The sequence below is a fragment of the Zonotrichia leucophrys genome, chromosome 3, assembly GCF_028769735.1.
Source record: "Zonotrichia leucophrys gambelii isolate GWCS_2022_RI chromosome 3, RI_Zleu_2.0, whole genome shotgun sequence".
NCBI lineage: Eukaryota > Metazoa > Chordata > Aves > Passeriformes > Passerellidae > Zonotrichia > Zonotrichia leucophrys.
In genome coordinates, this window is record NC_088172.1 from 83881032 (window position 1) to 83892113 (window position 11082).

General features: G+C 45.3%; 1 protein-coding gene across 1 annotated transcript; it reads left to right on the forward strand.

Annotated features, from left to right (window-relative positions):
• The first annotated feature begins 134 nt into the window (after window positions 1-134).
• On the forward strand, window positions 135-5494 carry LOC135445896 (corepressor interacting with RBPJ 1-like). Its single transcript, XM_064709068.1, has 7 exons — window positions 135-224; window positions 667-738; window positions 974-1111; window positions 1816-1868; window positions 2465-2548; window positions 2773-2865; window positions 4227-5494. Exons 2-7 carry the CDS (start codon window positions 669-671, stop codon window positions 4275-4277), a joined length of 489 nt encoding a protein of 162 aa, XP_064565138.1. The 5' UTR covers window positions 135-224; window positions 667-668; the 3' UTR covers window positions 4278-5494.
• The last annotated feature ends 5588 nt before the right edge of the window (window positions 5495-11082 follow it).

Consider the following 11082-nt stretch of genomic DNA (forward strand, 5'->3'; position numbering starts at 1 on the left):
GGGAGGGCGGGCAGAAAGCGGCGGAGCGGGGCCGTGTTCGGTCCCTGTGAGGGAGGGCGGGCAGGAAGCGGCGGAGCGGGGCCGTGTTCGGTCCCTGTGCCCGCGGCTGCCGTGAGGGAGGGAGGGCGGGCAGGAAGCGGCGGCGGGCAGCCCCAGTCCTTCCGGGGCGCGGGCGGTGCCGGCCCAGGGGCGGCGGAGCCCGGGCGGCGGAGGCCGCAGCGCGGGTGGGTCGGGGCCCCGGGGCGGCCGGGGAAGGGTGGGCCGGGCCGGGGTGCGGCCGCCGAGGGCCGTGGGCGGGATCCGTGATCCAGCGACAGCCCCACACGTAGGAGTGGGTAAAACCCCCCTGGCGTCTGCGGCAGCGGCACCCGAGCCGGGTCTGGCCTCCGGTTCCTGGTGCAAGGGCGTGAACGTGCTTTCCCCCGCAGTGGCGTGCGGTGTCATGGAGGGGGATGTGGCCCTGTGCCGTGTGCCCTGGCATGGCCCTGCTGGAGCGGGGAGGTGGGACCAGGGACCGACCGTGGTCCCTTCCAAGCTGTCCCGCCCTGTGCTTCCATGGCGCTGCCATCAGGCGTGCTGGCTCGATTCCTCGGTTTCTGAATTTCCCCCCCACCGCCAAAGTCTTTTGGAAATTATATGATTGAATGTCCTTTTGCTTCTGACTAGATATGGATGACAGGAAGGATGAGAAAAGCAGGACGCTGTGTGCAACCTCAGAAGAAGGGCTGAAGGCCCGAGGTAGGTGCTGTGATCTGTTGCTGTTCTCTGGTGTTGGTTTGTGTATCACCCTCTGTGTCATTACTGGGTTTGCTTGCTTGGTGATGCCCGTAGACCATGGCACACTGGAAGAGCAGGGAAAAACACAACCAACCTGTCAAAACAGGGATTTATTGTGTTTAAATTCTACTGAGAGTCATTTCTGTAGGCCACAGTCATTAGCAGGCTTGTCACTGTTGCCTTGTGTTGCCCTAAGGAAAAGAAAAAAGGAAACGAAAGCGCAGCAGAAGCAGATCCTCATCTGTGTCATCCACATCGTCTTCTAGCAGTACATCCACTTCTTCCTCCTCATCACGCTCTTCATCAAGGTCATCTTCTTCCAGCAGTAGTAGAGGTAAGCTACCTCCTCATGCACATGGTGTTTTCCAGTTCTGATAGCACTCCTGAGAGCATTTAAAGCTTGTTTTAGAAGTGGTGAGACCGCCACAAAGTGATAGTGCAGAATACCAATGCTGCTTGTTCAGGGTGTTTCTCTCATAACCCTTTCCTATTGTATGTAAAGGTGCCGCTTCACACACAGTTTGCCATGTTCTTATGTTAATTTGAATTCCTTCTAAAGACAAACTGCCTTTCAAATAAATGTTACTTGGTAAAAATATGCTACATATATTTAAGCCCCTCAGTTTGCTGCATTTTCAAAACACAGATCTTTTTTTACTTCCCCAGTCTATCTAGACCAGAGTTGTGGGTTTGACTTTAGTCCTCCTTTGGTCTTAACATTTCAAGCATTTAACTTTGAGGACTCAGGTGAAGCTGACACATCTGCAGAATCAGTAAATCAGGTATTTTCAGCTTCCATGTTAGTCCAGTAAGTGGCAGTAACTTAATGTGTTCTCTTTCTCAGGGTTAGTTCAACCTGTGTCGATACACATATCTGAACTAAAGCACTTTCTTCATATGTCTCACATTTCTCTGTCTTATCAAAATAAGATAAAAAACAAATGCCTTTTAAGTATGCTAAACTGAGTGTTTGATTTTGTTATTAATTTTTCCTTTAATATTTTTAATTTTTAATTTTAAATTTTCCTTTAATTTTAGATTCTCCTAAGTCTAAGTCAAAGAAGAAGAAAAAAGAAAAACACAACAAAAAGGTAAAAGTTTACAAAGAGAAATAAGGAGTTAACAAACAAAACAGTTCTTTATATTTCAATAACCTTAAATGTCATGTAAGACAAGGCTTTTGTCTGTGGCTGTATAAATCTAAATCATGCTTTTAGGGTTGTGGTAGCTGAACTGAAAAATGGGCACTTGACTTTAGACAAAAAGAGAAATAATTTAAAAGTTACTATTGCCAATCATTGCTGGTCCAGCTGGAGTTTAGAGTAGTCTCTGAAAAAAAAGAGAAGCGGGGAATCTTGATAACTTTATAGAATTTGCCAGAAGAAATTATTTATAGTCGGTGCGTGGTAAATTCTTGCTGATGTAATTTTTCTATTCAATTTTCAGTGATTTTATATATTGGGGTTACTTTAAAAGAGAGAGAACAGGGAATCAGACCTTTTGTGACTCTTGCTCAGAGTCCCAAGTGTTGCTAGCTCTGGTGCATTACTTTCTACTGCTTGTCCAGCAGTGGTAAGGGCAAGCAGCAGTGTCTGTCTTGACTTGGGTGGCCTTGGGAGATCCTGGTGGGTTTGGGGGGTTTTGCCCTTGTTAGTCTGTAAGCATAAGAGTGTATGTCTTCTTGTAGAAAAGGAAAAAGGAGAACAAAATGAAGAAAAAGAAAGAAAAGAAGAAAAGGAAAGAGAAAACAGGCCCTGTCCAGCTTTCCAAGGTATGCTGGTCCGAGTGTGAAGCCCTGTTTTATTTCTCACCTACATAATTAATCCATCCTGTCATAAAAATGTTTATAGGATCACCAGCTTGGTCATCCACCAGTAGAAACCTCTCTCTGTTGTTGTGGACAGTAAGGAAGTGTAAAAGATTATTGTCTGCAATTTTACATAAGATTTGTACAGAACAAAGCTTATGTCTTTTTAACATGTGATCTCACTTCAGTTCTTCAAAAACAAAAAGAAGAATGAAAACTACAGCATGATAACTGGAAAGAAAATTAAGATGAAAATAAAGAAGACTAAGGAAGATATAGAGGTAAGAATTAGTCTAAATGTCTCTAAGAAAAAATGCTGTATCTTTTAATATGTTTTCTAGTAGTAGTTTTTGTAGAAGAGTGGGCCTTGCAGTTAAGAGTTCTAAAGTGAGGGAGCTTTTAATGTGGCTGTGATGCCCTCTGAGAAATTTGAATTCACTCTTTTGGCAGGTTTTATGTTATGAAGGGGCTTGGAATACTCAGTCATGAGCAGATAAACCCAAGGATGCTTGTGCAGGTTCTTAGAATTTCAGCCTCTAATCATTAGGCAATTTGTAGCTTTCTCTTACACTGGTGCTAATTGTACTCATCTTCTTTCAGTCTCTTGTGATCAGTTGTGGTAATTGCTACTTCACTGTGTTTTTCTAACACATGCAAGAGTAGCCTTTATTTAGAGAGGAATTTTTAAAATCCCAGTTGTACTACTGCACATCCTCCTGCATTTTCTTAGAGCAGTCAAATGTTTTTACTGAGATACCTAGGGAAATAAATAACCATGGGTTGTGTTGTGTGCTGTTGCTGTGGATGTTTTGACTCAGCCCTTAAATACCTTCACTCTTCATCACCTCAGGGTGACCTGCAGAGGGCTCTGGTGCTGGTCAGGAAGTGTTACTTCCTCGAGGTATCCAGCTTGGCAGATTCAGGTTCAAGCCCTAGTAGTTCATTCTACAGCTACCAAAGCAGTCCTGAGCATTCTGAGTTAAACTGGACTGAAAACACGTTATCTTCCTCTGTGACACCAAAGGGTGTGTTAAATTATGCTGAATATTTGCTAGTTTTGTTCCAGAAGTCTGCTGGTTACAGTATTCAATGTCAAATATTTGATGTTGATCCTTTTTTTGATTTGGGCCTGTGGTCTTGCTGAATTGAACAACATCCATTCTTTACAATATTTAAAGATTCAATATTTTTTTATAAAAAGCTCTGGAATTGACTGGTTGGGCCATTTCTTTTTGGGAAGAGAGAACCCAAATTCAGGGTTCTGTTATGCTGCATAAGCTGCTGTTTATGCACGGGGATAAAAGGATACTTACCAAAGCTGAGGACTTGCTGGGAGTATAGTGCAAGTTGTTTTAGCCACCAGAGAGGAGCCTCTGTTGTGCTTGGGAGTTCCTCCTGGGCAGGCTGGGAGCTGCACCATGACAGCCCAGTGGAGACTCCTTAGGAAGTGTCTCATGGAATAGTGACAGCTTGTGTCCCATTGCCTGGCACTTCCCCTGGGCACCCACTGGTAGCTGGTTGGACCCAGCTGTGTCGATGGCACTTGCTTTGGGATGTGGAAACCCCCAGAAAACAGGGATCTGTGGCCTTGCTCCTGAGTACAGCTCTGTTCAACCAGTGCCTCTGCTTGTCTGCTCGACAGAGAGACCGGAACCGTGCCCAGCTCCTGGAGTTCCTGAACTCTGCCTTGTAACAGGAGGAGCCCTCACCAAGGACTGGCAGGTGTGCCCAGCCAGCCATCATCCTAGCAGGACACTAAAGAGAAACTCAGGGAAAAGGACACCAAGTTGGACAAGACCAGGCCCTCCTACTGGGAAGAAAATTGGGATGTCCTTTCTTAATGGCAAAACACAGAGTAGCTGGTCACTTGTTCATGGAGATCCATGTCCTCCTTTTGAGATATAAGGTAATAGCCAGGCTGTGGTGTTTTAGAAGAGCCCAAGTGTGTGTTGTTCACAATGAAAAGAAGTGACACACAGAAGTCCAGCAATGTAATTTCTATCTTAACTGCATGCAGAATGCACTCTTAATTTCAAATGTCTTAATTTTTCTAGTAGCTTAAGCAGAGTATTTGTAAATGTGTATTTGAAAGATGAGGTGTTTCTTTCATGTATATTTTTTTCTGGTAGTGGTTATGCATATCATAAAGAGCAAACTGACCTTTGTAAATAGAACATCCTTTTACATAAATGATTTTTTTTTGAAGTTCATTCACTAATATGTTATTTTCTTTCAGAATTTGAGATGTGGTATTTCTATGGACAGTTTATTGCTCTCTCATTAGAAAGGGTAACAGCAAAATACTCTAGAGCAATAATGGTAGCAAATTATTTTTATCCTAAAGTAGAAGCAGGAAAGGTCTCTGCTTTTGTTTGTTTATCTGAATCAGTCGATCAGTTCATAATCAACTCCCAAATCTGGAGTTGCAGTTGCTAGGCTGAAAGCTCTGGAGTTGTGGCCTGCAGCTGTGATCCTGTGTGAATCCTGCTCTCTCTGCAGCGCAGCGAGGCGCGTGCCACAGGCATGCCTCAGTCTGATGGAGAAGGAGCCGTGGCAGGGTGTTGAGGCAGGCAGTGGCAGTGACTCCACAGGCCTGCTGGCAGCCCACTGGGACATGAGACAGGTCTGCACAGGCAGCAGGAGCCCAGCACAGCTCGTGGGTGTGCCAGCTGTGCTAATTAGCTCAGTGCCTGCCCTCTTCCTTCCACACCTTGAGTCTTGGTTACCCAGCAGGCCCCTCTGTTCATGGCCCTGCCGTGGGAGTTCACTGGAATCACTGGAAGCAGGTGCTCCTCAGGAGCTGTGGTTTGGCAATGCCTGAAGGAAGGACTCAAGGGGAGTTGGCTGACAAAAACATTAAGTGTACAGCAGTCAGAGGGGGGAGATCATTAAAGAGCAAATGGAAAACTGTGTCTGTGTCTGCTACGGTGTTTTCAAGTGAACCTGAAGATTTGTACCATTGCTCAAGGGATAGTTTTATAACTGTTTAGATGTATGAAACCATCTGAAGATGCTAGAATCCTCTCCTTTCCCTACTTTTCTTTTGTTGTGAAGCATTTTGTAGTTGTTGCAGAGATGTAACTCTTTAGAAACTAAAGCCCTGATCCAGCAGAGAAACTTCATACATCCTTATGAGCATAAAGCTTGCAAAAACATAGGTCAGAAATGGAGTTTCCTTGACTTTTAATCCAACAATCAAAAGGGTTTTTTTGAAAGCACTGTTCTGAAATGTCACTGGGGGGGAAAACCAACCAAACAAAAAAACCCCTTTTATTTATCATGAGGATTATGCTTTGATTTGTGCTACTTTGGTATTTTCTAGCTAGTGATGTCAAAGCATCTTGCCCAGATAAGCAGCTTTTGTCTGTGGACTTTGCATAACAAGGTTAATCCCAAACACACTCTTAGAAGACAGCATCCTTCCCATTCCCTAGGTTATATTTTATGTAAAGACAGTGTAATTTTGGAAAACTTGGTGCGGAGTAGGGAGTAGAAATTTGGAAAATGGAAAGAAAATAGCAATGGGAAACCCAGAGATCACAGTTGTAAAGAACTGCATTGGTTGGAATGTTCATACATAATTTAAATAATTTGCTTTTTGTTGCCTTGGTCAAGATCATAAAAACTCCTTGCCTGTTGCATTAGTAGGGAAAATGCAAAGGGCCTTTAGTAATATGATGTGGACTCTTCTTCCTTTTGGGTTTTGGTAGTTGTCTCTCATGGTACAAAAATGAGTCAAAATATTTCTTCTTACAAAACCTTTTTGTGGTGTGTTCAGGACAGAGAAAACTTCTGTTTCTTTTTCTTGACATGCTGGGTATGCTTTGGTGATGCTTTAAAATATTTCTGTGCCAGCATTTACTTCTAAGCTATCATTTCTTCTACAAAGCCAAGCTGCTTAAACGCTGTGTCAGTGATTCTGCTTTATTTTATCCTGCCCATTCAGTTACAAGTGCTCTCTGAAACTTGCAGCAGTTGCTGCTTTTGTAAGCCTCCTTTTCTGTTCTATCCATCTCCATGTAGATTTCTAAAGAGGCTTGAGTTGTGTTGCATCCTTCCCTTCTCCATCTTTCTTCACAAGCAGTGAGACCCTGTGCATCTTTGTGGCACTGAGTATCTGCTGTTGGGAAAAGGCCAACAGATTCCAGTCCTCCCTAGTGGGCACAGCCAGAATAATTTTCCATGCCTTGCACCCTTGGGGAAAAAGTTCATTTCACTGACCCTTTCACTAGAGCTTGGCTTCTTAATACTGCTGCAATCCCTGTTGTGGCAGGTGCACCACCAGGTGAGAAGCTTACAACAGCAAGAATGTGCTGAAAATCAAGTTGAGAAATTTGCATGAGGGAAATGTGAGGCAGTTTACTGTGGGATGTTAACCTGGTAACACACACGGCTGACTTGCTGCCAGGTCTACCAAGAAGTGCATGTTGTGGGCAAGGGTGAAGCTGGAACAGAGAGCAGTGGAAAAGGTGAGCAGGGCTGGAGGGAGATGGCTGCTGTCAGAAGTTGTGGAGTGGGCAGAGGTCAGGTGATGAGGCAGGGGCTGCAGAAGCGTACCTGGCTGGGCAAGCTGAGGTTCTTCCTAAAATGCTGAATAATAGAAATCTTTTAGATGTGAAACCTGCCTTTGGTGTGAGTGTGTGTGTGTGTGTGTGTGTGTGTGGTAGTCTTCCCTGTCACACTCACCTTCTGTGTTCTGCGCCATTTTCCATTCTGAGGATTGTGCAAAACTCAACTGAATTTTTTTAGCAGCAGAATTTTCAGAAGCAGAAATCACTGTCAGGGGAAGAGATCAAGGATACATTCTCTGAGCTGCTGCTGCCATGCCCATCTTCCTTGGCACTGTTTGTTCTGTCCCAACCAGTTCATGTGGGCAGTGCAATCCTTTGTTACTCATTTCCTCTAGAGTTGGCTTGAACTTCACTCTTTCGCCCACACAAAAACGTAGCAGAGATGAAAAGCTGAGGCAATATTGATAAATGCCACTTTGACTTGGAAGTGCCTGGCTCCATGGAGCTAAAGTGTCTCATCCTGCAGAGCTGAGCAGGGCCTGCCATTTTGGTAACAGCTCAGTAAGGTTAAACTTGGGCAGGTTGTGCTGTTCGGATGTACTTGGGGTTTCATGCTGCAGGAATTATCATTCCCAGTCATCCTCTGCAGCAGGAAAAACGGAGTGAGCTCTACATGCTGGGAAGAGCAGGGGTCAGGGAGGCTCAAGTGACTGGCCCTGGGGTCACCTGCTGAGCCTTTCCTGGTGTGGGCAAGGGCCTTGGTGGCTGGTGGAGCTCTGATGTCCTTTCATGTGTTCAACACCCTCCTCATGGGCTTTGCTGTGTGTATTTAGAAACAGGTTTCCAAAGTTCTGGTTCAACACTCAAGGCTGGCACCTCCACTGTCATTTGAGGACTCTGTGGAATGGCTGGATTTTATGTCAGTGGGTTTTTCTGAAGGAATGAGGTCCTGGGCACACTTGAGAAACTCAACTCTAACCAGTTTGCACTTGGTTTTATTTCAAGCTGTAGGATGAGTTTTTGAGGACCTGTTTCTTAAAATTATTGGCAAGCACCCATCTACCTAGTTCCATCTCTGGACAAAATTAATCATCAAAATTACTGCCCAGTGCAGAAATTGATATTTATTTGCCTGTTGGCAACAGGTATTTTTTTCTCCTTGCCTGTTCAACTTCAGTGTTAAATTGTGCTTCAGGAGTATGAGTGATGTAGTGTTGTGTGACGGACAGCAGGACACGGTGCTGAGGGGTCTGAGGAAGCCCCTGAGAGCCCTTTGGGGCAGCCTGAGGAGCATCATCCCCACCCAGCCTGAGAGGCACCGTGTCCATGGTGGCAGCTGCTGCCACCTTCCTCTCGGGCACTGAGCACCAGGGCCAACATCTCTTGTGTTCACCTTGCTCCCCACTCGTCAGCTGCTCTGGGGTGACAGAACAGTGGTGTGGGAGTGAGGAATTTGTCCCGAGCTGCTGCCTGTTCCCAGGTTGGTCGGTGCTGGAATATCTGCCGGTAGGTGGCAATGCTGGCCAGCTGGAATGTCACAGAAACCTTTTTTTTTTTACCTTTGGACGTTGGCTTTGCACTTTCTTATTCTGAAACCCTATAATTAGCTCGCAAATTCCTAATTATGGTTGTTTATGGGGAACATGTGTTACTGCTGTCCTATGAATTTAATGCAGTCTTTGTTCCTTTCTTGCCCTTGGCTGTGCTGAGGACAGACAATAGTCTCTTCTCCTGGTGCCTGTGTGCCAAAGGCAGAAGGAATCCTTTAACTTCTCAGTAGCTGAATTCAACAGGAGCAGGTTGCTGAGAGCCAGCAGGGACCTGGAATGTGCATCACCCTACCTGGGGCTGCTGAGTTCTCCAGAAACTGCACTCTGCTCTTCTCCAGCTCCTAAATACCAGTGCCAGAATACAGAAAGAAAACTCTCCAACATAAGAAATATTTCAGTGTCACTGCTGATTTACACATCTGGTTATTTAAATAGTCTTCAGGCCAAATAAAGTGCAATCTGTTGCTTTAAGTCACTTGACACTGGAAAGAATCAGGTTGGAAAAGTACTGCAGATGGACTGTGACCTGATAGAGGGCTCTGAGGACACAGCATTGTGAACACTAACCAGATGTAATAGTAATTACATTCTGAGAGCAGGTACTCTGATGTCAAAAACACAGAAGCTCTTTTCCTCACTTTGGTGTCTCTGCTCCTGGGTTACATTACATTTACTTGGTAAAAGCAACAGCTGTCTGTGGCTAAAATATAGAGGTAAGATGCTATATGGGATAATCCTAGCCAGGACCCTAAAAATTTATAATATTATGAAGTGTCCAGTGACAGTGTATACAGTGTGTCCTTGCAGGTCTCTTTCTCACCTTTCTGTTGTGTTTTTTAAGATCTCATCTGTAAGGATTTTTCCCTTTGTCTGAGAATATCTTTGTGCAGGAAATGCACAGAAAATACCTGGTAGTCATGGGGAGACCTGGGCCCAAGACCCAGCACTCAGGGCCAGCAGAGCATCTCTCTGATGTAAGGCAGCCTGAGACATGGCTTGTCTGACCATGCAGAGGGAACAAGAGGTCCCTTGTGCCAGCAGCCCTCACACAGACAGCAGTACCAGGGAAAGGCAGGCACTGAAATTATGATGTCTCTGCCTGGCATAGGTGGGTGGCACTGAGGGAGGCCTGATAGCCCTTCCTCTATCGCAGGGCTGTGACTGAGGCAGTCCAGCTCTTGTAAGAATGCTTTTTGGGCAAAACTCCCTCCAGTGCCATATCCTTTAGCAGGGAGGTGCAGCAGGACACAGGAATATCAGAGTCAAATGGCTCAATATCAGAGCCATTCAGTCAAACTGTAGTTTTCCTTCTGGGAGAGGCCTATAGCATTGTCTGGGGGAAGTGGTGTAAGCAACAACACAGATTTGCTTGTCCACAGCTTCTGGCAAGGAGTAACTGTGTGCTATGGGCTGTGTCTAGGGCACTGTGGTTTACTAACCCCCTGTCCCCTTTTGAAACCACTCATCTGACTGATGTGCAGAGTGTGCTAACCAATGCAATTCATGCTTCAGTAATACCTCATGTGGGGAAAACATGGTTCCCTTTTGTTAAAAACGCATGCTTTGTATATACATTGCTTAGCACAGGGAGCTCTGAGCCATCTGGGGCCATCTGCTGATATTGAAGTGTTCCAGTACACAGGATCAGGTATGGAATCAACAGAGTGACTCAAAAATATCTGGAGACAAAACACCCATTTTGTCTCTCCTGTCATCTCCTTTTGTGGTGATACTGGTTCATGTAGGACGTGCTCAGAAGCACGTTCATGTTGATGAAGACTTCGATTCAAGGTTGTATCTGCAGACCATGTAGCTTCAGAGAACTTCAGACCTTTGCAATTGCTTAATCCTGGTTAAATAAATGGTTATTTATCACGTTATATCTTGAGATCTGATTGTAGAGGTGGCAAGATAGACGGTGGGCAGTTGCATGTGTACTTGTAGAGAGAGGATGGAGGTTTTTTGTTTAGATCAAGAGCCTTTAGCATTTGTGCCTTCCCGCTTTGATACATACACAGTAGGGCAGTGGAACAGCTGTTGTGTTTGGCTAGATATAGACAGATTATATTTCAGGAGACCTTTAATTAAAGACAACAAGTACAGATAAATTGGTTTATATTCCACAGCTGTGATTTAATTCTCCAAGGTTCTGTGTTGAAATGTATAAACAGTGCAGTGTCAGCAGACAGGTATTTCCCTCAGAGCTTACTCCAATTCCCCATGGCATGACAGGTGCCTGAACTCTGAGCTGCTGTGGGTGAGGAACCTCAGCCCCTGCCTGCACATCCTTTCTGGCTGGCACAGCCCGTGGCCAGGCTCACCTCTAGAAGCCACAGGAGCAGGGCTGCACAGCTCCCTCAGGAGAGCAGTGGCTCTAAGGAGTGCCAGCCCCTGGAAGCTGGGCAGCGTGGCTGAGCTGCTGCCATTACTTATTAGC